This window comes from Macrobrachium rosenbergii, chromosome 21, assembly GCF_040412425.1.
Source record: "Macrobrachium rosenbergii isolate ZJJX-2024 chromosome 21, ASM4041242v1, whole genome shotgun sequence".
Taxonomy (NCBI): domain Eukaryota; kingdom Metazoa; phylum Arthropoda; class Malacostraca; order Decapoda; family Palaemonidae; genus Macrobrachium; species Macrobrachium rosenbergii.
The window spans coordinates 49,149,273-49,176,727 of record NC_089761.1 but is presented as its reverse complement, the minus strand read 5'-3'; the positions used below and the strand labels follow the sequence as shown (position 1 = coordinate 49,176,727).

Sequence of the window (27,455 nt, the reverse complement as noted above, 5' to 3'; positions counted from 1 at the left end):
ACTTTTGGCCATGCAGCACTCAAGACAGTGAAAAGGTGGAAAAGAAGTTGGATTGGTTGGACAAAAGATAAAGAGACCCAGATAATAAAGAAAATGAAGTACAAGCATCTAAAGGTGGAACTGGGAAAAACCCCACAGTTAGAAGAATTGGAATACAGAATTTGGGCCAAATGCAGTGTTGGGACCTATAAGGTCATTCAGTGCTGAAAAGGAAATTGAGAGTAAAGAAGGTTTTAAAGGTGTAACAGGAGGAAAACCTTGCAGTTGCACTATGAAACAATTGTTAGGAGAGGGAGGAAAGCAAGATGGAAGAAAGATATAAATGGAAGTACAGTAAAAAGAATGAAAGGGGTTGCAGCTGGGGGACAAAGGGGTGCTGCAAAAAACCTTATGTAATGCCTACAGTGCACCATGTCACATGCACCAGCTTTGGGGACAGTTAGGGGTGTTGGACAGCAATGTGTGTTCATTAGGCTGCGTCCACACGATTGAACTTTGCTTCTTATCAAGCAAAGATCGGTGAAGATTTTTAAGGTTGGTGTCCAAACTATGACAGTTGAGCAGTGTGAGCAGCACGAATGACCATTAGATACATCGCCTCTCACATCCCAAAGGCATGGGTGTTGATGATATAACTATCAAGCTCAAGGTTAACTCACTAGACTAATAAACCTTGGACGTTTCAATATAGGGAATGATAGAAATGATAGTTCACTGACACTGATGAAAAACATAACTTCATACGTCAGACAACAACAACTCTAAACCCATCCCCCAATCTTAAGTAGCAGTGAGCAAAGCCTTGTTACTTTGATAATCGTACAAAAAAACCTATACAGACTTTGCCCACTGTTTCTCCGATGCTGACGTCACATCGAACAAAGTTCGATCGTGTGGACACAGCCTTAGGCTATCTTATTACATTCTTGTTTTTGTTGCAAAATTCAATAAAGCTTGTATTACATCCAAATGTGCCATTTTGTTGCTGTCTCCTTTTCCTATGTATATCTGCTAAGCAATGGTGATGGAATTTAGGCCAAAGGCCAAGCGCAGGGACCTATGAGGTCATTCAGCACTGAAAGGAAAATTGAGAATAGAAAGGTTTGAAAGGTGTAACAGGAGGAAAACTTCGCAGTTGCACTATGAATCAATTGTTAGGAGAGGGTGGAGTCAGATGAAAGAAAGAGAACATGAAAGGAGGTACAGCAAAAGGAACGACAGGGGTTGCAGTTAGGGGCCGATGGCACACTGCAAAGAACCTTAAGTAACATCTATAGTGCACCGCATGAGGTGCACTTATGGCACTAGCCCCCTACAGGGAAGCAATGGTGATGGATTGAGTACATCTCTCCTTGCACGTAAGTTTTATCAATGGTTTCTTTTTCTTTGGGGACACTTTGATTTTGAAGGGGAACTTCTACTGACTGGTCTGATTTGTTGAGCTGATGACTTACATCGTTTCTTGAGAGCAAGGTTTGATATGATTGCTTTGTACAGCCATGCCAGGTAGTCAAAGTTTAGTGGGTGGAGAGGCATGCCATCCACCTCCACCTTCCATCAAAGTTCCAGAGCAGAACTCTCAATAATCCAAATCACTGCAGTCTTCATCTTAGTTTGTTTTGATGGAAGGAAAGAAAAATAAGGCAGTTACTGAGATCACAAGTATAGGAAAAGCCTAACTACAATGTTATGTCAGTGGCTTAATGCAAAACTTTCAGAGTTTTTGTGTAACTTCATCAAATCATCAAAGCACTGGGACACTGCTTCTAAGCTGCCATCCTCTAAGCCCCCAAATGATGGCAATCAGTTTAAGATCTGGGGGGCAGAGCAGCATAAGTTACAAATATGCAACCAACCTCTGACCACAAGGGAATTAAAAAAAAAAAAAGTACTAGTTTGTGTAACTTTGCTTTATTTTTACAAATAGAACACAACCAAAGCAAACTACTGTATAGTTTTCCAATACAGTACTCCTACTTAATATACCATTATTCATCAACACATGAGACATTAACAACTCATATGAAACTCCTGTAATATTAACTTGTATATATATATATAAATTTATATATCTAATGCAAGCTTTTGAGGAGCATGTTAGTTTACTTATGTTGCACTGAGTATATAATTGGAGATATATAAATGACTAGAAAAAAGTCAATTCTAAATAACCTGGATCCATTAATCATACCAAAAAAAATTAAATTAAAATACCTCTATATTATCTTCTTTTGAAAACACGCCCCAATCCAAATTATATACTTAAAGACATTCTTAAAACAATATTATTCTACAGTTATTATAAATAATTATAACAATAATAATAATAATAATTATAATAATACTAATAATATATATATCTAGAGAAATAAACAGCTGAAAAAATGCTAACAAGTTCCAACAAATTTTCTTTTAACAGCCTTATCAGCATCAAAAGCAATGCCCTTTCGTCCTGCAAAGGACTAGAAACACATTTTATAAATGAGATGGTTTCTCTAACATTATTCCATCACTAACCTTCCACTTATGGAAAGACAGAGAAAGTGTGAGTGAGTTTAGAGTTCAAACTAAAAGTGTGTCATTAATGTGAGTCACTTGCACAAAATGAAATAAAAAAAAAATCCCTTTATTTTTAGTTTGCGTGCAAAAACCATGCACAAAATGAAATAAAAAAAATCCCTTTATTTTTAGTTTGCGTGCAAAAACCATTTTCTGAAGTACTAAAATATGACATTATACATTCACTACACAGTATATTCATAACCTTCATAATTATGGTTTATTCAGGATTCTGGATAACCCTTACAACAAAGAAGATGAACAAATAAACTCAGCATTCATAATAAAGTTTATTATTCTACTATAATGCAGTCGATATTCAGAATGTTACTTTCAGCTACACAGACAGCATCAGTAATAACTTTCAATAATAATTTGAAAGTTTATCTCAATTAAACTTATGACCAATACCATCCCACCATGAAAATCAACATAAGGCAAATGTGGGAGGAGACTGTCTAAAGCTCTTGGATACTTTAATCTCAAACACCCTCAAACAAATTTCTTTTACTGGCCTTTAGTTTAAATTATACAGTAGATGTGTAACACTTATGATTAAAAGACTTCCATGAAATCAATTTAATAAGCCTACAGTACATAAGCTTCAGCGGGACAATCTCGTCTACAGATAAAATTTTATTATAAAGCAGTTTGACCACATAAAAATGTAAGTAATGGCCAAAGACCTATGTTCTCCAATTTTTAATTGTGATATTTCAGCAAACCTGTATTATATGTTATTACAATGCCAAAAATCAGAGCACCTACTTGGGAAAACCTAAAAATCTAAAAGCAAAGATGATTAAAAAATTTTGCAAAATTTCCAAATGGGAGTAAAAATTTTAATAATGTTGTTATACAACAATGCAAAAAGCAATATGCAAAAATCTAGGTTTTAGCCATTACTACTTTAACCAAACTGGAAAAAAAAAGTCTTATCTCACAAAATAAGCCTAAAAATTCATGTGCCTTGCTATTTCCATACATACCTCAACCTTGCTGTCCAAATCATTACCATACACAAAATAAAGTCCCATATTTAAAAGGAAAATTACAAATGAAAAATGATAGTCAATCTTTTAGCAAAAATATAGTAATCTAAAACTCCTTAAAAATTAGACCAAACCCAAACTGTTCCTATTATTAATTATGGAATGCATAACGAAAACTTAATGCCATTAATGTGTACTGCATAAAAAGGTAAGCTACAGCTTCACTATACTCAAACTGACCCACAGTTCATAAAAAATATAAAAAGTGGTATGCTTTTGCTGTACTTTTCAAATACCATACTCAATTCTCTTAATGAGTACAACATATATTCCATTTCATTAAACTGCCTTACTGATTCCTGTTCATTCCATTTCTTTAAACTGTCTTACTGATTCCTATTAAGTCCATTCTACACAAAGTTGAAAAAAGGCCTCAACAGTTTCAATTACAGGAAAAAAACATCAATTCATTAATCCCTTGTTTGATTATCAAATGGAGATCAACTCTATCCAACAATCAATTCAGTCCTGCAAAAAACTTAGTATGACTAATCAACTTAAAATAACAAGCCTACATAACAAAGGACTGGCAAAAAATATAAATATAGTATGCATATCAAAGGTGGATATTAAGTGCTTAAAGCCTACAAGAGAACATCATCCAGCTCCTCACTCACATCACTTTCCAATAAGAAGACTCTTCTTAAGACCAAAGCTACAAACAGAATGATTGCAGAAGAGAGAACCGTGTTATAAAGATAACCAGAACTCGAGGTATTCCCTAAGTTTGAAACTGGGGTCCTGGGGTTGGTAGCATTACGAGGTGCTACTCCCTCCATTAATATTTCCTGAATAGGCTCAGTGGCTGCAGTCCCTGTTGGCTGCTGCTCTGAGGCTGATACACCACTTCCAGGTAATGTAGCCTGACTAGTAGCTTGAGGCAGTGAATCTACTTGGTCTATGCTAGATGTTCCATGAGAGAGATTCTCAATTCTGGTCTCACTTGTGGCATCACTTGCTGCTGCTGACTCTCCAGCTGTACCAGAGTTCTTCCTTTCTTTGTCTTCCACCTGTGATACATTGAACTGTTAATCTTCCGGCAAGGTAATCTCCACACCTTAACTTACAACTTCATCAACTGATGTGATGACTAAACACTCATAGATTTTGTTAATTATAATTTAATCTGTTTTGGTGAAAACCAAAATAAAAGTTTAGCACAGTATATATTCAACTGCATCACCTTCAGTTTAAAAAAAACTAATTTTTTCATCCTTTTTGCTTTTCTGTATTCATCTTAAGTATGAATTTTTTTTCCACAACACAAACTCTTTAGTCATTCAACTTTTAACATCAAAAGCAGACAAGACTTAATAGGGGTGATTGATTAACTGGTCAACCCATTCTCAATTGTCTCTGTTTCAGATATTAGAAGTCTGATTAACCCTTAAGGGACGGCATAATTTATCAGTGTGCAGACTGGGGAAACTTTGAGGTCGGCAAAATAAAAAAATAATCACATCAATGGAAAGAGAATGGCATGTACATGCACACTGTATAAATAAAAAAATTCTAAAAAATTTTCCCTACCTTCCACGAGAAGTTGAAAATGGCTATTTACAACCCCCTGTGGGGCCTTATTTACAAGACAATCATAAATTTTACCAACTTATATATGTTTTTTCTAATAAATAAACTTATTGTATTTTGTAAAATTATTATTATTGCTCACAGAATATCAAAACAGATAAGAAACAAAAGCAGTAACAAATTTTTTGCATATTTGTTGAAAAATATTCACGTAAATTTACGAGAAGGAAGATTCAGTAATTTTTTTTTACTTTTACATACTTTTTCTAATATTTCTTTGCAATTTTCTTTGTAAAATTACAATTACAACCGACATACTATCGTAAAAGACAAAAACAAAAAACAACAGCAACCTCTTCGTATATTTACAAGCAAATTTACAAAAAGACTCATGTGAGAGAGAGATGCAGTACTTTTCCCCTTCAAGTCAGAAGCATTACTGACGGCTGAAAAGACTTTTGCGGCAACTGGCCCGACTCTCAGGTCAGTATAAAAGTTGCCATTAGTGAGTTTATAGCATATAGAAGTATTGGCACCTCTCTCTCGCCTCATTCTTACCATATCAGTGGTGCATAATACTGCTTCACACTCAGGCTCAATCCGTCCACCTCCCCAATCCTGTTTTACTTCACACTGAGGCTCAATCCGTCCCTTAAGGGTTAACTGATCAACCCAAAAATCTCTCTTTAAGTAGCAAGTGCACTATGCATTCATGTATTCCCTACAGTGGTCTCAGAATTTCTGACCTCTATATTAATTTTTTCAAAATAAATCCAGGCCAAGTAATAAAACCCTCTTCTCTAAAAAGATAATAAAGCAATGGATTCTTTTGGGTGCTTGTGGAAGTACATTTACCTATGTACTTCCTTGGGTTTACAATCTTCAGTGTTTTGACCTTGATATAACATTTTAACCACAAGCTTTACTGAATATCATTAGAAGTTAAAACAAAGATAACATCTGTGAGCAAAGGCAGCAATAACATGCAACCTTCTACTGCTCCAAAGAGAAAGTACAGTAAAATTAAAATTCAAAATCTTTGTGAGCATTTAGAATCTTTACAAGCAATGTTTTTACAAGCAATGTTAAAAAATGTCTTCAAAACTACACCATTCAGCCCTAGCCTTATGCCACTGAAGTTCCTTAAACGAGAAACTTTTCTTCTGAGAGGAGCCTGAGTGATGAGTTTATCTTCAAGCACTCAGTTTTGAAACACATACCTGAATTTTTCCAAAAATAAAAAAGGTCTAAGCTGGAGATTGTGTGAACTAACCAAGATGGTGTCATATGTAAACTGTGTTAAACATCACTGATACAAATAAAAATTACACAGTAAATTACAGTGTGACTGATGGAATACCCGGGAAGTTTGGATACTAGTTATAGCTATTTTAAGTCTTTTCATTCTTTCACAATCCTTGCTATGCTAAATCTCTACCTTCCACATACAGGTATTTCCCCATTTACGATGGGGTTAGGTTACATGAACCCCATTGTTTCTTGAAAAAACGTAACTTGAAATTAGTCTAACCTACACTAGGGTATACAGTGCAATCTATAAATATGTGGTAGCCTAGCCTACACTATACCCACAGCCTACCATGGTTTTGTGACTAAAAATGTATTTTTATACGGCAACTTCCTTATCAATTGTTACCATATTGTATTACCATACACAAGACAAAAATGTTTAGGCTATGTGTGAACTATAGACCTACGCTAGCCCAGGTGTTACAATCACAGCATCCATTTGCAAAAGTCAAATAGGCAATCACAGCTGTATACAAGATAAAGGTAATAGTAATGAAACTTATTTTACTTACAGAATCCATTTATACTGTACAGTATTGTTATATTGATATATTATTATTGTAATATTTATAAAAAAAATCATCCCGCCTGTGGCAAAAAAGTGATTCCCAGAGTCAGCTGATTCAGCCTACCACCAAAAAAATTAGGAATATAATTTTTTTAGTTGCTAAAAGATGGGAATCCTCATATGAGTATCTATGACAGGTTTTGGGTGATGGACGGGATGACTCATATGAGTATTAATATTAGGTGCCATTTGGTTTAGATGAATTTAGCAGGAAAGATGTTCATAGCACTCCAATGGTCCATAAATAACTTATGGCAACTGTAGTAGCTAAGCTCGGAAAAGACATCGATCAGTATGCCTTGAGATTTCAGAGGGGAATGTACTGCCTCTCTGCCACTCCAGGTAGTCTTTTTATTTATTTGCTTATAAATATACCCAGGGATTGCTGTTGGTTTTAGTTCTTATCTTTTACAATAGTGCATCAGCTATAATTGTAATTTTGCAAAGAAAAGTGCATAGAAATATTAGAAAAAACATGTATACCTCACAAAAAGTTACTGCATCTCCCCATCTCAGTAAACCTCATAAATATTTTACAACAAATACTCTCAGAATTTGTTACTGATTTTAGTTCAGTTCTTATGTTATCATATTGTGTGAGCTGTAATTAAAATTTTACAAAATAAAATAAATTAGAAAACATGCATAACTTGGTCAAATTAACATATTTTTACGAGTGTCTTGTAAAAGAGGCCCCACACAGGGTTGTAAATAGTCACTTTCAACTTCCCATGGAAGGTTGGAAAAATTTTTTAAATTTTTTTCTAACACCATGTGCATTTGCATATCTTCCTCTTTCCATTGATGTGTTTTTTCTCAAATAAGCCAAAATTAAAGTTTGCCTGGTCTGAGGTGTGCTTTATATATATTTACCCAAGTCATTAAGGGTTAACAGAATTATCATTATTATTTTTGAACATAATCGTAAACTGGGTATAAAAAGGTAAACTAACAATGTTGAAAGTACAATCCCTCACAATCACAAAACAGCTGTTTCCCGCTGGTTTGTTTGTTTACCAATGTAATTATATCTCTCTCTCTCTCTCTCTCTCTTTCAGTACTGTACATATCCTTAATGAAATACGAATTACTGTATCACAAACATAATATTACGAAAGTTCATGACGCTTCGAATAAGTGTGTGCATATGTAAGTACGTGTTATAATTTTTTTCTTGCTTTGCTTGATTTACTGCACTGTTTTTATTACAAGTTTAGTTTATTCTAAGTATGATTAGCACACACAACAGTAAACAAGAGAATATTTCACCTCTAATCACCATTAAAATATTTAAAATGTTCATTTCCTATGTAGGCAAGACAAACCCAACAGGTTGTACCAAGTTCACCGATGGAATGGAATCGAGTGTGTGCATAGTATGTACCCTACAGACTTGATTGCATTTATAATTTGGTTTTTAAAACTAAAAAAAAATGAGAAAATGCAGTAAAAATATAAATGGGATTGCATTTATAATTTAGTTTTTAAAACAAAAAAATGAGAAAATACAGTAAAAATATAAATGGGAATACTATACCATAAAATATAAACAAAATAGTGTAAGAGTGTGTGTGTGTGTGTTACTGTATTAGGTTTTAATGTAAACATGCCTCAGTTCATTCTCTCTCTATCTCAGTACTGTACATACATAGCCTTTAATGAAATATGAATTATCATAAACATAAAATATGAATTGCCTTATCATAAAAAAACTCCAAGTTCACGATGCCATCGTACGTCGCTGCCTGTGCCCGTCGCGACGAAATTTTAAAATGTTTTCATTACTGTCGTACCAGTATTGCTTTGTAACTTTGGAACTATTAAAACTGCTAAACCTATCGCAAACTCGATTTATCATAAAATGAACCATCGTAAATGGGGATGTACCTATACTTCAAATATTTCTATTAAACAATGGTATAAAGCAGCATCTTGTAAAGTTTTTGCAATATAACAAACTGAAGTAACATAAGAATTTTGTTCCAAGATGACAAATGTCCCCTTATTATATCCTGACTGAAGTACACTATCTTATATAAGATCCAGTCATTTTATTTTATTTCACAAGCCTATCTCACAGTTTTAAAGTAAATGAAAATATTAGTCCACACTACCCAGTCTACAGAACCGCTAACTACTGTACTCATGTAAACACTACATTTAGGTTTGAATATTTACTTCCTTCTATATTTACACTGATATTAAAAATGTTACAGAAAACATGAACACATACAAAAATAAATGGCAAAATGATCTGCATCTTGGTTATCACCATAAAACAAAGTTCACCGAGGCAAAGATTATCCTACATTAAACTGCACTACTCTTGAATATAAACACTCTCTCAAGAAACTGGCTTACAGAATATACATTTCCAACATGGCGTTTGAAATTGTTAAATACTCCGAAATGCAAAAAAGTCCTGTACATAGTATACTGAAATATATAAAATAATTTACAAGATGGATTTTCAGATGTACGATCATGTTCAAGTTGTTTCTTACACATTTTTCGTTGTAAAAAATTTTTAAAGTCTCAAGTTACCATCAATTTGTTTACCAAATGGATGGGGTAGTAGTTCCTCACTTTTTTGTTTATTACAGTACTCTTAGTTTGTGTTGTTATTACTGTTGTTTGGTAATTCAATCAGACCTCTGAACTAAAATTCTTAAATCTTTGAGGGCCTGTCTAAAGGGTTGAAAAAATTTCGATTTTATTCAAACTTTAACTCCATTAATGAACAAATTAACTGAAAATGTTGAAGACTGACAAATTCTTAAATCATGTAGTTTCCAAAATTTGCCATTTCCTGTTGGGTGAAGTGTGGACATTTATTTAACTGTTAGTGTTGGCTTAAATTTTCTGCATACAAAGATTAGACTATGAAGGCCATTCATGAAATATTTTTGTATAATCAATTTGATGGGATAAAACTGCCATAATATGGAAGTCTTTTAGGTATGAAGAATGTCACATTCTAACGATGAGTTTAATTTACTTTGCTTTGTAAATATCAAGTTCATTATTTCATGAAGTCTGCCATTTACTGAAGATGAGTGGTATAGGGCCAATACATAGTGGAAAAAGTTATTTTTCAAAAACCAAAAATCCAAAAAATACATCTCTTAATTCATGTGGAAAGTTGGCTATTTTAAAAGAAAAGTGAAACTATTTGCAGTTACAAAATGTTATTTTTGTTTCAACACAAATCCATCATTCATATGCCCTGTGCATTAGATTAGATACACAAACATTTTTCATATGTCCTACACGTCTTCTGCCTATGAGACAAAACAACTACCTTAGCAACCTAGCTATGCACTACAAGAATCAAAAGTCTGCAGCAGTCAAATGCCTCACTTCGCTTGGTTCTGCAACACTGAATTAGTCTTTTTCACAGTAAGACTTCTTAACCTGTAAAAGGTTGACCACGTCATGTGACGTGTTGCAGAAGTCGTCCCACACAGGTTATCCATCTCATATGATGTTCTTAAGTTTTTAAATTTGTGCGCATTCATAGCTCATTGTATGGATAGTGTTTATGTTGGATGGGTACTTGGCAAACCTCCAGAAATGCAACAGCGGCTGAGCCTGCAAATTCAGGGTTGCCAGATTGGGCTACAAATCGTAAATTGGGCTACTTTTTACACCTTTGGGGGACCAGATTTCACAGTATGCTACTTGCATCTTTTTGGGCTACTTTTGATTTGACTTGGGCTCTATCTGATTTGGGCTACTTCCATTTATTTTTCATAATAATAATAATAATCACACCAATGGTCATACAATGCTCTTGGTGCCTTATTAGCCTTTACGGAGGAAGGTTGCGCTGGCCGCTTGCTCTCTCAGTCGAGAGGAGGTTGCGCTGGCCGCTCGCAATCCACCCTGACTTTCCGCACATCATTTCATTCGTACGATGCCAGTGCCACCAGGTGCCTAAAAACAGAGAGTACAAAGGGCTTGCTATGTCTGCCGACATACAAATCGCCGACCACAGCAGAGAAAACACTCTCTTCCACTGCTGTGAATGTGATGTTCCACTATGTCTGGAACCATGTTATGAAGAATGTCATACTCTTTGAAATTTGTAAAAGCGCTAGAAAAAAAGAAAATGTTGTTTGTAAGTTGTATTACTGAATAAAAATAAAATAAATTTGTTTCTATTTTCAACTTTGTAAGAGAAACTTATATAATTATTTTGTTCGTATAAGTGGGAAGAAAAAAAAAAAAAATGGATTAGAAGACCAAAAAAGTGAAAATGGGCAACACCGCGAGGATTCTGTCTCAGCAGCCAGCTGGGAGATACACCCCTAATGCAAATGTCGATTTTGGACCTTTAAACGTGGGTTGTGCCTTTAAATGCTATTTCCTTTCTTTTGGGAACATTTGACAGTGATTAAGCCAAAAAAATAATTTAAATTTTTTTGTAACCTGAGGGAGTAAACCTTGCTTACAGGTATGTAACCTCATATGGGTTAAAAAATCATCAAAATTATGAATCATTCTATTCTTGTTGACACCCTTTCATCCATTCTCCTAATACAGTGGGTGATAAATAAATTATCATCACACCTTGGCAGATAAATAAATTTTACTGGTAAAAAAGTCTTTTCATATGCTTGTTAGCAGACTGTTTGTAAGTTATTATACTTGCCTTTTTCTTTTTAGAACACTGCTAGCTTTGCTTTAGTTAGTGCTAGTTCCAGTGTTTCATTCAGTATGTTTTTGGTATTCTCCATAATGTTCACATTTTTAGTCTTGGTAATTTAGGCTAAACTAGTAATAACAATTAGGTATTGAGAGTTAGCCAGGCAAAACATTCCTGAAATTCAGTCTCATCTGAGTTTTCTAACTGAATGTGTATAACTGCAGAACAGTATTTATTGTATGTTATAGCAGGTATTAGCAATGTTGCTTTTCCATATACAGTATTTTATGAATGTTGAACTTCAAAATGTGTTCCCTTTCTTTGAGTGACTTAACTCTTTTCATCCTACCTTCAATATGCAGCTTTAAGCCCAAAAGGGATTGCTGTATATACATGTCAACCCTGGACACAGACTCTCATCTTCTGTGCCACAAGTGAGCTTCTTCACGGTGGAGTCTACCTTATCAAGAGAGCCTACAAAATGAGAAGAGAAATTCCAAGAGAGCTGCCATTAATTACTCTATTCTTCGGTCCTGGAGTGTTCAACTTTGTCTTCTCCAACCACTAAATGACTTTCTTCATCTGTGGCTATTCAAGACCATCCCTCTTAGGATGATGTGGTAAGATAGTCAGGTTGACTCTCAAAACTTCTGAATTACCCCTTCTTCAGATGAGGTTTGGATGCTTAACTGACAGCTGTTCTGCATGTAAATACTGCCCCTGCATCAAACAAGGGCTATGTGAAGCAACTCAAAGATTATTGGTTTGTTGCTGTACAAGGACACACCAGTGAAAGTAAACTGATATGATTCTACTGCACCACCATTCCTACCCCAAAAGCCTTGAAACTGGCAGTCACCATCCCCAGACAGGCCAACAAAGGCTACAATTTAGGAAGAGGTTCATAATAAACCAGTGTAGCCAACCACTACAGAGCTCCTCTCTTACAACTTCATCTCAGACAATTCAAGCATAATCACAAGTATCGACCAGCGTTCTGAGCACGGTATGGATACACCAATGCCACTTTAAAACGAGTTATCAAATGACAGACTTATCAGGACCAGACTCAGACCAAATAGGTGGCCTGACCTCAAGCTAGTGCAGCAAATGTCCTGATCAATAAATCAACCACAGGAACACAGGACCATAACCATTAAACTGTTAGCAGCTACCCAGGCCAGGGACCAAGCAGCCAGACAAGCTAAGACATTAATGAACAAGAAGCCAAGTAAGCTGATGTTCCTTCTAGCAATCCCACTCACAAGAAGGTCAGAGGCCACAACTGGGACAATGACTTGAACTTGCACTTTTATCACAGGTTAAGCAGACACATGTATATATTAAAAGGCCTTCAATCAGAGGACTACTGGCATAAAGGACAAGGGCCCTATCAGAAAAGAGGGCTTCACAGATTCGTTCAATTTCCTCTTCTTGGAGCAAGGTTTCTTCTCAGGCATTACGGTAGGATCATGCAAAAAACATCATGAAATGACATTTACTAACACAGGAAACCAACAACAAGAGGCCCATTACTCTCCAAGTCTATTGCTCTCCCAGCCAAGGGCACCAAGATGTTAAGCACCCCAGCTAAGAATTTGGGACTTGACAGCAAAAAAACCAGAAAGGGTTGTAATAATAGATGATCCCAAAGATAATGCACCTGAGGCTTCTAGAAATAGTTTTTTTTCTAAAGTACTGGACTGGATCTGCATTAAGTCAAACTTCAAAGGCCATAATCAGCATGCCATCAGACATCCTGGCAAATGGGAAGACACCATATGGCAGGTAGAGTTTCCCACAAGTTACAACAGACCATTGCTTATACTCTACATTCCTTGCTCCCAGACCAGCAACAATAAAAATTCTGCCTCACAGAAGAAGGCTGTTTCCAAGGTGGGTCAGCCTCCTCCTTGTACTAAGGCTCTGAATTGGCAATTCCCTTCTCCCCTTCCTCACTAGTACTGGCAGTGCTTCATTTCATGAACTGTAGATGCTACTGAAGGATGTTTGAGTGTCCTTTCAGCCCCTAACTGCACCCAATTTTCATCCTTATACTTTACCTCCATTTCTGCTTCCTTTCTTCAGAAGTAATAAAGTTAAAGAGATTGAACAGCAGTCCAATCTCTTTAACTATATTACTTCTTAATTGAACTAAGATGTAAAAGTTATTTTATGGATCTCTGTCTTGCTGTTCTACCATTCAAACATGACAAATTTTTGAATTTTTGAAGTATTTTTATTTTTCCTAACATACAAATCTGAGGTCTTTACATATGGCATTAATTTTCAGCAAGCTGGAATCTGGTGGTCAAACTTTTGCAAGATGGTTATGGTAATACCTACTGATGGTAGGGGCGGAAGCACTGCCCACCAAGTTAGTGCGCATTCAATTTTACGCAGTTTACCTTACAGCTCAGGTAAGAAAATGAAGGGTGGTAAGAGGTGGGCCCTTTATGTAAAGACCTCAGGTTTGTATGTTAGGAAAAATACAAATTACTTTAAAAATATTATTTGTTCCTACACAAATACAAACCCTTGGTCTTTACATATGGGAGACTTTCCTGGTCATGAGAGAGTAAAGGAAGGAAACCATACCTCTGGTCTATTGAACAAGAGAGACATTCAATCATCAGACTTCCAGGCATTTCGAATTAAAGAAATGTAATATCCATGATTTGAAAAGGTTTGGATGAATCCACAGTGTCAGAGATTATAAAGCTAAGAATAACCAACTGGTTTGCTCATAGTCAGTCCCTCTCTCCCCTAGCTACAGAGAAGGAAGGATTTGCATCTAATAATCCAAATGGAGCTACATTATAGATAGGATACTCAGTCATCTAGATCACCTGCATGCCCACCTGTCCAGCATGTGATGGCTTGTTCACAGTTCCTCTGCCCACTGGAAGAGGAAGGAAGACCGGAGAAAGGGAGGAGGCCAGTCCCACACACACACACCTTCTCCTTGCAGCCGCACACCTTAGGCGAGATGCAACCTGTCCCTGAAGAGCTGGGTTAACTACATGACTTGTTGAGCATCCACCACAGGATCTAAGGAAAAGGAGTCCAAGGACTTATGGGCAATGTCCCATGGTAAAGGGAGATCCTAGTACTTGATCAACAGGTTCTTCCTGAATGTGATGGACAGACTGATGCCCTTGGCCTCAAAAGATCTGGCCCAAAACATAATGATGTCCATCAGGATGTTGAGGGTATGCTTGTTTGACCATCTCACGAGTCAGAGTAATGACAATTTGGATACTGTTTCTCAGCCAACTAGAAGCTAGCGAATGAGTCACTGGCATTGGGCTGAAAGTCTAGTCTTTACGGAGGCAACATAGACGTCATACTGTCATTGGAACCACAGGACATAGAAGTGGAATGATATATCTCACTGATCACCTCTGAAACACGTAGAATGGGGAAAAGCGTAAGCTTCCAGATGTAAATGGATACCAAAGATGTCTTTCTTTGTTCAAGGGTGTCAGAAGACAGAACAAAACAGCACCAACTTCAGTAAGTGAGAAAAGGAGGACTATGATCAAGCTGCTTCAGAGGTTGAACGAACTTCCAGAATTCAAGGTGTCAACATCAATTGTTCTTATCAGCAAATGAATTGTTGTAATTACATCCATCTTGCTTACGATGTGTCTGGTTGGCCATTGTACTCGTGTACCTGCACTGCAACTGAGTAGATGCAAGGACACTAGAACCTTTTGTTGACCATGGCACTACCGTGGTGTCATTGCTATCACGCCAAGGAGTGTCTATCTTTGGATCTTGAGACTTGAAAGTCTAAAAAGAACTGTGCTTAAGTTCCAAGAAAGGAAATGTTGGAGCCTGGCGCCCTGGTCAATGTTTTGAAGAATGAAAAATCTCTAGAGGAGGATAGTGTAACCAAAGCACTGCCTTGGTGTTGTTGCTATCAAAGGAGTGCCTAATCAGATCCTGAGACTCCTGAAACTGTCTTAAGATCCACATAACATTTTCTCCCTCTTGGGTTGCAGATAAACTGGTAACTGCAGCTGCAGCAGCTACTGCTTACATCTCCCACTCTTCACAGGGGGAGTGTAACTACATCAAGTCAAAAGAAATAGAGCTACTAGACATCACTTCTTGACCGAGTAGGAACCAAAACACAAGTTGTCAGAACTTAGTTTGAAGGTGCTGTTGATCTCCCGACTTCCATACAACTTAAATTGCATACACCAATCTCTGGAGGAGGATAGTGTAACCACGGCACTGCCTTGGTGTTGTTGCTATTAAAGGAGTGCTTCATGGCAGACGAGATAGGCATGACCAAGTGCTTTCTCTACTGGTCAATATTAACTAGCAGGAATGGGTCTCAGAGGGTGACCTGTACACTGTTGTCAGGAGGGGTCATCAAAGAGCTTCAATAAGCCCAAGAGGATGAACGCATCTCTTGGTTGACTTCAACTCTCTCCCTGTGAATGGTGCTGCTCTTCTTCACCAATGCAGTTATGATTAAAGAGTTTTCTGACCTCTTGTCCTCTTCTAACCAGCCATGAGGAGCTTCAGGGATTCTCAACTCTGATCAATTCCTAACAAAAAACACTTCCCAGGAGAAATCAAAGGCTTAACCAAAGATGCAGGCATCAAAGGACACAAAAGAATGCCAACCAGGATATAAAATACTTTCATTCTACTCCCTCCACGTCAACTCCATTAAGAATACTGGTTTCCCTTTTAGCCCATGAAAGGTGGATGTTCTACAACAAAATCCTCAACAGAGGGAAGTATGACAAAATGAGGTCAGCACTCTTTCACTGTCTTTCCTATTGTCTCCAGAAATTCTACAAATCACAGCTGCAGTTATCAGGAGCAGTTACATCACTTTTAATACCTACAGTTGGGACTCAAATCAAATTACAAGTATAGCAAAATGAGGGGAGATTAAGTTGGCAAAGCAGGTTATAGATAACAGACTCTAGTCATTGTTTTCTAGTCGCCAAAGCAAAAAGACAGACATCCTATTACTGACAGCCTGTTGAACACATACTTTTGTCAGACCCCTGCCAGGTAAGTGGCCTTTCTCTGATACCCCATCAGGAAAGCTTACACCTTGGCATGGGCCTCATGCACACTTACTTCTATGTTCCTCTCTTCCAACTCCCAAGAAAATTCTTTCATATCACCTGGCTGGAGTTGGTCTTTAATTCAGAGTCCTCTGCTGTGGTCTGGTAGCTGCATCTCAAGATTTGCCAGGAACCTCGTACCAGTGGCATCATGGGCACATTGGAGAAGCATAAAAATAAGACAAGTGGATTTCTAGGTCATCTTGACTGTTACCTGCAGGACTACACTGACAACTATAACATATGATATACTTGTCATCTCATAGGGCTGCATATCACTTTCAGAAAATTAAACCTAACACAACTGACAACTGGTACATACATCAGTATGGATAACAACAGGATCCATAAATTGTCATCGATGATGCAAAAGTGTTGTTGTAAACTGTATCCTCATACCAGGAACCTCATGCCAGTGGCATCATTGGCACAGAGGAGGGGCATACAAAAGACACTTGGATGATTTGGCCTGCCATGGCTTTATCACCTGAAGAACTGCATTAACACCTATACCTAAGACAAGTGACAAGTGCCAAGTACTTAGCACTAGAGACTGTCATCCTTGATACAAAAGTTTCATCACTGATTGGACCTTTCTACCAAGATGCAGAAGTCTCTCATTAGCCATGTCTTTCAGGATCAAGTTGTTCCCTACTATTGACTCTAGAAGCACTCTCTTCATCTGCAACTGATGATAACCTTGGTCATCAGTTTCTCAACAGGAATGTTACCAGACTAGTCTCAGACATATCCACAAGGGTCCTCAATGGTAGTAGATTCAAGGCATCTCACCAGAAGTCTCACTGTCCCAGATGTGCTGAACCAAGGCCAGGGACACATTGATTTTTCAATGCAAGAATCCTTATAAATAACTGTTGGAACTGAACAGAATCTTCCTACGTTGCAAACCTTCACTCAACACAAAAGGCTCAGGTTGGCATGAATACAGACAACATAACATTAGCATACTTGAGAACTCAAAAGAGAATAAGACTGGAAATCATTTGTCAACTTGCAATATGCATTTTTGTTTGGGCCAAAACCAACAAAGAAATTGTCCCCAGGTACATCCTAGGAAAGCAAAATGTAGACATGAACTGTTGCAGCTGCAAAAGCAGTTCACATCAGAATGACTGCTATACTTGCGGACTGGCAAGGCTCTTAGGTGACAATAAGGCACACTAATACATCTTTTTTTGCCATGAATCTTAACTAAAAGCCTCCACAAACTTAGGACCTTCAGAAATCTGAATTTGATGCCGATTCGAACAGGAAGGGGTCTTTAATTTATTGTCTCTTTTGACAGACAATCCTAGGAGAAAACTTAAGTGGTAGAAGGTGGCCCACTAGCTTCATTCCTCGCAATTCCATGAGATAACTGAAAATAATACAGCTAAATATATGGAGGCTGCCCAGCAAAGACTCAGAAGTAGATAATTTTCTGCACAAGCCACTGAAACCATAACCAATCTTAGCAGACCTTTAACCCTTGACCTCTTTCAGGAAAGCAAACCAGAACCAGTTTTGTACAAGGTGCAGTAAAGCTACAGGTCTGCCTTTTTTTTTTTTTGCAGAAGGCTACAGACCTGCATTTTTTTAAGACTTTTGAGCTTCAAGACTGTCAGCATTTTATGAATGAGGCATCTTAAAAGTTCCAAAATTCTGAACAGGAAGCTGTTGCTAGTGTTCAAGTCTCACCAAGTTTCCTTGTACAGTTTGGAAGGTGTTTCCCTACCAGATTTCACACAGTATTTTTCTTCTAGCTTTTGCATCTTTGAGACAAGTGATCAAGCTTGATACTCTTCCTGAAAGTCACTCATACTGAAGATTGTAGCTCAGATTCTCATTCACTGTTGACTGTAGCCAAGATGGTTCCATGGCAGCCTTTGCCAATCCTTATCTTGCTTCCTTTGTCGAAGTTGAAGAGGATCTCCTCCTATTCCCAGATAGAACTGTTCACATTTACCCATGAATGACCAAGGATATATGAGGAGTCCAGCGCTAAAACCCGCATGTCACAAATTTGAGAAATGCATTTTATCAAACATCTGGAATCCCCTTCGTTTCCTCTTTCGAATGGTATAAGAGAGTGTATATTTTGATGATGAGAATAAGGTTCAATTTTGTGTTATATAAACATTGGTTTTCACCCTTAAGTACCAAGCCATGCAACTTGCCACGATGTTTGGAACTAAACCCAGCACTCACCACTCACCCACAGCAGGGCTGCCAAGCGCATTATTTTACAACATAAATACATAATTTTTAACAAAATGTTTTCGTCTTATTTACTTTATTATTACAATTGAATTATGTTTTAAAATTAATAATATTACTTATTTTAATAAAATAAAGACAACCCATCTAATGCGCCTTTTGAACTCTCTCGAATTTGAGAACCTTTTCACGCTAACACGGAGCGAGTGGCAGCCATTGCTCCATCTTGTAAACAAACATTCGAGAGTTGCAGGAGTGCTAAACAGCTAAGATTACTCGTAACATTTTTCGTTATTTTAAAGTGATTATCAGTGCCCAGTGTGTTTTTTTTTTTTTTTTTGCTACCAGCAATGTCTACTAATGTGCTTTTATATGGGTCTTACAGCAATAATCTGTACTTTCGTAAACTTCAGCATTAATTTTGTTCATCAATTTTACAATCAATCATATAATTAATCAGTCAATCAAATTGTGCATACCCTAATTTTTTCATATATAACATCATATTTCTTTGGTCTTAAACATTCCAAAAATTCAAATCTGAAGAACATATCTTGAAAAATAAAAGAGTTATGGCCTTTTTAAATTTAAAAATTTAAAAGCCTTTTTTCTCTATTTTTTAAAATGTGGTGAGTGCGGGTTTTAGCGCTGGAGGCCTCATATCTAGACTGTTGTTCTCCACAGACCACTCCACGAAGCAATCTCTTGAAAAACAACTTTCTAAGATGCAAGGGTTTACGCCCTTGTCCACATAATCATAGAACTCTACACATCTTAGTTTTCTATAAAATAATTTTCACTGCTGTTTGAAAGCTCTGCAATTACTGACCAAATGTTGAAATTAAAGTGTCCTGCATTCCTCACATTCAGAGACTGCGTTATGTGGGTTATTAATCAAATAGCTATCATCAAATAAGTGCCACCAATTCAAAGATGGGATAAAATTACTTCAATACAAGTTTCTTTTCGGAATAAAACTCTCTCTTTCCACAGGATGTTCCCTTGCCTTATGAACTTCTTTGACCAATACGAGAAACAATTCTGTGTTGTATGTGTGGATCAATTCCTTGAGAGAGAACATGCCCTACTATTTCAATATCATTATTCCACTACCAACTACTAAATCTATACACTAAAAAAAAGTTGTCGTACATTACACAATACTTCTACTAAACAAAGCATTTTTCTTCAGTTGAGGTTATCAAGTAATCATCTTTGAAATTAATCTACACTAACAACCGTGAATACAACTTCTCAGCCCTTACCTTTGCTGTAACCGAGACCTGCCCCATCACTTCCCGTGCTTCTTGTTGGAAGTCTTTGTTGTCACCGGTTCTCTCTTTTAATAACTTAGCAACACAACCACATTCGGTGCATTCAAATTCCTGGGACCTAATAGGTGACAGCAAAACAGTAAGTTAAAAAATTTCATTACTAAAAATGACACAGCATTACAGTAAAATGATTTATTATATACATAATCACCATTGGAGGTCATGTAAGTGTAACCTGAGGCACATCAACAAAACATGTAATTTTGGCCATCTGGCCATTTTTGAGATTGTTACCAAACAATGACATCAAACCTTTATGTAATACTAGGAGAAGGAAACTTCCAAAAAATAAGGTTTCCAATAACTTTATAATCAGACTGTACTAACTTTTTAGCAAGTTTGGCTCGCTCTTGAGCAGTGTAGTCCAGAGAGCCAATTGTACCGTTAGCAGGAGTCGGCATAAAACCAATGATGGCTAGAAGGGCAGTGCGGATACTCCACGATGGTTGCCAGGTTTCTGGATGATGCCCAGATATGCTGAGACATATTTTCTTGTTGGTCTCAAACCTTCCATTCGGCTGTATACAAAGACAGCATTACTTACACAAGAAAACTGAAACAGTTTGTGCAAAAAGCTGTATGAATTAGGCTACTATTCATAACCTACTGTACAATGATAAAACTGTCACAAAAGCTTAATCTATCAAACACATTATGGCATGAAAAGCATTGTTCATTAATATGGCAAAACACGAAAAATGATAAATGATAAAGTACTTTTCCCTTACCCTATATGCTCTCTTCATACTATTATTACTGTAATTATAAGGACTGTCCTTACTTCTAAATACATACATAAACAAGGCACTCATGGTAAGGAAATTTATTACAGTACATATTCCTAAAACATGTTTGTTAATTAATTACAAACAATTAACCACAGATGCCTTAATCTGTAGTTGAACTTTCTAAGTGGAACATACTATAGTATCTTATGACAAAATGGGTCTGTACTGAACAAGTTTATAACCAGTCCATAGAAAAAATAAAATTAAAATACTGTAATACCGTGAGAAATATAATGTTCGGTGGCTTCATAGGATAGTCTGCAGGCATGATGATTCGGCCATGGTAAATGCCGCCATCAAATTCAGTGTCTGGAGGTCCTCTGACTGTAAAATGCCATTCAAATAGATTGTCCTCTAGTGGTTGGGCATAATACTCCTCTGTGGCTTCATTGAGCTCCTTTGCTTCACGAAAGAGCCTCTTCACAGCTATTGGAAAAATGAAAAAATATATTAATTATCCAATTTCCAATTATAATCATATAAAATTCTCTTTCAACAGTTTTTATTAATACTGGTTCAAAAGCAGATTTTCTACCCTTCATACAATATTATTCTAGTGGACATCATCTCCAGTACTTTACATTCATGAGAAGTTCTGTACTGTAATCTTTGCTCTACCAAGCATTAAAAACCAATCAAAGACTACACCTCAGGAAGCCACCATAATTTAACACCACAGATTAGGCCTATAAGAATTTTGCAGTCAACAAAATATATTCAACCAAACTATGGTGTACCACTCACAAGAAAAACTAACTTGAGCCTTACATGGAGCATTGTTTTCCTCGCAGAAACTCATAATACATGAGCAGCCTTTAGTGCCCCCTTACGCAATTACTTTTTTCCCAAACAACACAGTGCTTCTCTCTGAATGGCTCAAGGTAAACCTTATCAACTGAGTTCATACATCTTGTTTCTGTATAAACACTCAAACTAATCATATCAAAATGGCCTTCAGCTGTTATCACTCACAATGCCCTGAGATTATCTGTTGACATTTTACTTTCCACTGGCACAGTGAGGGGTATCCCATTTAATCAGACACTGCTGCTTCCACCTTTTAATGTATTTCAACTGAACAAACTTTACAAATACTGTACACCATTCACACTTTCCAACAGACAGATGATCATCCTAGAAAACTTAGGATGTGGTAATTTTTAAAGTTTTTCCATATCCCTGACATTTTTCTTCTCTAACCAAATCTTCACCAATGATTAGTAATAGAAATAAGGGGAACAGGAATTTTTGTTTGTTATAATAAATTAACACTTCCTCAAACTACAATGCTCCAAAATTCCTCTTTCCCATCCAAAACGACGTGTGTCACCCAAGATGTAACAGCACAGGTACATTTGCCATGAAGGTGTCATGGCTTCTACAACATAGCTTTTGAGTCTTACTATACACTGCATGATTTGCCATTTCCATGAAAAGATCCTAATATTGTCCCAAACTCTAAGGAAAGAATAACATATATACAGTTAACAATTAGTATGTAGTTATTTATCTAAAACACAAAAAATATTTTCTGACAGTTTGGTGGTGGGATTTAACCTTCACTTCTATTGTCATTATTAACCCATTACAACCCTCATTTCTAAACACTATCCCCATTACAACTCTCATTTCTTACAAAGATGTACCACATAAACACTACAGCTTTAGTCACATTAGGAGACGTAACAGGTCAGGTAGAAAATGGTGCCCAGCATTTCACTAATGATCCAACTATATATTGCAGACACTGCAATAAGTTAACAATGCAACTGTAATAGATATGAAAGTCAAATTTACCAAACTCACACAAACTTATCAGAAATATCATCAGTCTAGGCCTTGGTTTAAAAATATTAACTTGTGTATATACCCTCTAACCAATAAGGCAAGGGATTATTAACAAAGTGGCCTGAATAAAGGATCAACCAGATATGCCAAAACTAGTCTATAGCGTAGGATAGTTTGACAGTTTCAGATGGTGCACGACCCAGATACGTACACAATTGTATCGTCACACTTCACATCACAATTTTACTTCTCAGTTATGCTCACCAATAGAGCCTCGATGGCTCAGTCGGTTACAGCAGCAGCCGGACTTCGTGAGGTCTGTGGCGGGTTTCAATCCATAAGCCGGCTGATCAGAGAGGCAGACACTTTGCTATCCGTGCAGACATCCGGGATTATATATGTAATCAACGGATAGGTTTGCTAAAAAGCAAATGGATGTTACAGACTAAATACACACACAAAACAAAGCCACTACAACACCTTCTAAAAACATAACAAACATCTCACACGTCTCTCGAACGCTTTCGCCATACCAGCGCAATAACTTCTCGCTGCTGGGAAGAAAGGGCGTTGGGTCTGGTATGATACATGAAACATACGTACCGGGGTCTAAGCGATGTCAGGCAGGGCAGCCGATCGAGACCACAGGTCTACCCCAAAGCCAAATCAAAAAAGTCCTTCAAAAGAAGGCATCGTGCTTACCCCATACAAAAATGGGAATAAAAGCACGTTAAAAGAAGAAGAAGAAGTTATGCTCACCAATGCCTTGAACTTGGCTAGCTATTTGCCTACAACTAATTAGGGCCATCCCCAGTAATACTGCAGCACTTAAGTTCTTAACCTATGCCATATTTAATCTCAGAAATGATCAAATGATAAAAGTTTAGGCACTTTTTGCATAAGGGTTTGATTTTTTCCAGTTTTGAACATCTCCGACTTTCATTTCAGCTACAAATTAGTAGTTTAAAGATCACTGAACCCTACAGCCTGCAATTATGGGGGACCCAGGTGTGTAGGCGAGGGGAAAATGCAAATCGAGTAAAATGACATATGTATTCTAATATCCCCATGATAGCCTTCCATACTTCAGCTGGTTTTAACTCTGAAAATGCTAGTGTTTATTGAATGTTTGGTCGTTTGGTAAATTTTTACTTTAAACCTGATTTATTTATTTCTGACATTTATCATTTTGACAGCAAATTAATAGGCTATGCCTAGTATCAAAGATATTCAACCCTTCTTACATCCTACAATCATGAAGACCACAGTGGGAAACCCTGGTTTTTCATCAGGGGAAAATATAATACAGTGATTTACAAAGAAGTATTCGGATCATGTCAAGATTAGGAAACCCAACATCTCCCCATCAAGAACAGCAAACCCATGATCCCAATGTAAAGAATGGCCAATCTTTTCCAGTCTGAACTCCAATTCCAAGAGGGCTAGCACTAAACACAGCAAAACAGTGATTCATCTAAACTGTTTTGCCATGTTTAGTACTAGCCCCTGGGGGGTCAAATGTATTTTGCCTTGTTTAGTACTAGCCCCTAGGGGGATCAAATGTCTGGTACCGAAGTGCTCATGTCTAGAACAGCGAACCCAATTATTCCCATGTAAAGAATAACGAACCCAATAATCTTCTTGTAAAGAATAGCGAACCCTGCTGTGAGTGGGTTCACTAACCTTGATATGATACAAGTATTCTAAATTCTCCACGGTACTCCAGCTAATTTTGATTATGATACGTTAAGGTTTACTGAAGGTTTTTAACTAACACCATACACTTGGTGTAGTAAGGTCTACTAAGCTAGATTATATTAGTGGGTCATTGACTAATAAAATTTTTGACTGAATATACAAAAGGGGGATACAATGGAGTAAAGTTGAAGTAACTTGAGAAATTGTAGTAATTACAGAGAAAATTGATGTTAAATTTATTTGATTATTATAACACTTTCACAGAAGTCAAGCTCCCAATCCAGATTTTGTTTGCGAGTTTGCCTTGTAGGTATGCATGGAATACATCTCGTGAACGTCTTCTCTTGCAACTTGTGGGTCCATGATAAAATGCTGAAATGTGTTTGGTTGTTTTGTTTTATTCCAGAAACGGTAGATCTAAGCCGGCTGTCCATGTGGGCTAGGTTATGGCAGTTGACATTTTCTATGGAACTTTACTTGCTGAACAAGAATTTAAAGTAATATTTTGTCGCTCGGCTGTAATTAAGCTGTAAATTACCTTAGAACTGTAGCCAGCGGTAAGGGGGACCGGTTGGGAATCTGGGTCCTGGGTGGGTAAAAACACTTTCGAGAATAGCTCACGGTGAGGGGACCCGTTGGGAATCCGGGGTTCTGGGTGGGAGTAAATAACTTGGGAAAAGGTTTGGGCAATTTATTGTTGTATTTCCAGTTATATATGTCATTTGGAACACAAAAAACAAGCGTAAAAATAAGGGGAATAAATGGACAGTGCGAGCCGTTACAAAGGCACTTTTCACTTACCACTACTACTGCTGATTCCAGGCCATGTCACGCATGCGCGGTCTTACAGGGGAGCTTTCGGTTCATCCAATGCCTCCAACTGAGAGAGAAGTTGGTGGGATTTTTGGCAGGTGACTGTACCCAACCAATCACGTTGCAACGTTACCCCAACATTACGTTTCACCCAGGTGGAGAATTTGGGGGATACATAAACTCAGTTACATGTATTCCTTTTGCTCAACTGTTTTATAACCGTTTCCTATTCGTTGTAGCTTGTGCCTACAACGTTCTTCCAGTACTTTTCCGTTCACAAATATATTGACGTCTCTTCGCAACATGATTTTACCATAAATAACTTACAAAATTACTTTACATTTGTCGGCAGACACCTGAAGCATGTATATGGGGTAGGAGGAGAAGGGTCTTGCAGGGCGTTTAGCTACCACTTTCTCTCAGTGACGTTAACAGAAACCTTTTTTATATTTTGTAAGCCCTGTGGTTGGCGCGACAGCGCAATATTACCGCTTGCCAGAGCATACGAGCCTGCCAGATTATTTTAAAAAATGCGGATAAGGCGCGCGCGCTGCCCGCGTTCCATACAAAACTGAAAGCAGAAATACACTTTTAGCACCCCCAACTTTATCCTTCCTACCCTGTTCGGTGCAGTTCACCGCACAGTTCACTCACTCTTCAACCCAGCATGATGACGGACGTAACCCCGGAACCTCCCGCTCCTCTGAGCCTGTAACCAAGTGCAATTTGCCTCTTACCTGTGTCAATTGCTACCTTAGTTATAAGGACTACATTGTACCGGGGACAACTATTGTATCTGATTGCTGGAGAGCTTATGACTGCCTGAAGGGACGAAGGCTACGTGCATAACCGTCAATCACTCCATGAACTTTGTGGACCCAGTAACTGGTGCGCATACAAATACTATTGAGAGGAGGTGGAGGGAACTTCGTGAGACGACGCCTAGGTACGGCCGTGGGGGGTACAACCGTCCGGGTACTTGGCAGTAGCCCATTTTAAAATCCACTTTGATGACCCGAAGACGAGGCTCCACGCGTTTGTAAAGGCGGCGGCTGAATTGTACCCTCCACCCCTTTAAGGTAAGGTTCCTAAACTATCTTCTTTATTAGTAGGTAGTTAGGTCACCTGTGTTTTGGTGTTATTAGGTTTTAGTGCTTTTCATGTAGGAGCGTTATTATTTTTTGGGTAACTGTCATTTAACGCCATGTTTCTACATAACAGTCCTACGTCACTTTACCAACTTGTACCTTTTGTGCAGTACCTCTCCTTCCCCTGCTGAACATATGGCTCCCTAGTGGTTACGTAACCCAAGATGGCGGATTTGTTTACCGTTCGTTTCTTAAGCCTGATGGCAAGCAACGGTTAGTGTGTAGTTGAGGTAGCCTGTGGCAGTTGACGTTTTTCAGTGTTGCTTTGCTTGCTTTGCATGAGTTTAGGGTAATATTTTGCCCGTCGGCTGCAGCTAAACTGTAATTTACCCTTGAGCTGTATGTGCCAGTGCAAGGGACCCACGGTACCGGTGTGCAGTCTTCGGGGTCTATTACGCTTTAGTTACAGCCGACCGACAAGATTTTACTTGAAATTCTTGTTCAGCAGGTCAAGTTCTATAGAAAAAAGTCAACTGCCATAGGCTACCTCACCGCGGACAGCGGGCTTAGAATTACCCCAGAAACTACTGATTTCAGAAACTGGGGTTTCTCTGAAAAATCTGGCTTCAGTCTGCAGTTAGGGTGGCTTTCATTCAGCTGTCCTTATCATACCTGGAATACTTTGAGTGTAGAGTTTAATTCCATGCTAATTTTCATCTTCTTCAAACTGATGCTCTTGTTTGCATTCTGGAATGTGTTTTACCTAATACTTTGCAGCATTCCAAGGGATGGAGGTATCATTTATTAACAAAAATTTTTGACTGAAAAATGTAGAAAATTATGTATATAGTGTGGCAGAGGGAGATAATTTGAGAAATTTACTGACTTTTGTTTATAGTTTAACATTCATCCGTGAGGGTCCAGTACTAAACATGGTGCCCTGCAGAGCTTTGGGTATCATAAAA

At 37.5% G+C, this 27,455-nt stretch overlaps 1 protein-coding gene across 2 annotated transcripts in view; it reads right to left on the bottom strand.

The window, feature by feature from the left end:
• Positions 1–1,892: 1,892 nt before the first annotated feature.
• The window catches only part of LOC136850176 (ubiquitin-conjugating enzyme E2 J1-like), a 26,622-nt gene continuing 1,059 nt past the window's right edge, over positions 1,893–27,455 (bottom strand). The window contains exons 1-5 of one of the 2 annotated variants that reach the window (XM_067123808.1): positions 21,872–22,005; positions 21,324–21,529; positions 20,643–20,833; positions 20,247–20,373; positions 2,837–4,621 (exon numbers count right to left, since the gene is read on the bottom strand). In XM_067123808.1, coding sequence (XP_066979909.1) covers positions 4,196–4,621; positions 20,247–20,373; positions 20,643–20,833; positions 21,324–21,529; positions 21,872–21,902 — 981 coding nt within the window. In that variant the 5' untranslated portion in view covers positions 21,903–22,005 and the 3' untranslated portion in view covers positions 2,837–4,195. Of the gene's footprint in view, positions 4,622–20,246; positions 20,374–20,642; positions 20,834–21,323; positions 21,530–21,871; positions 22,006–27,455 lie in introns of those variants that run through there. The other variant, XM_067123807.1, reaches the window with a different exon arrangement.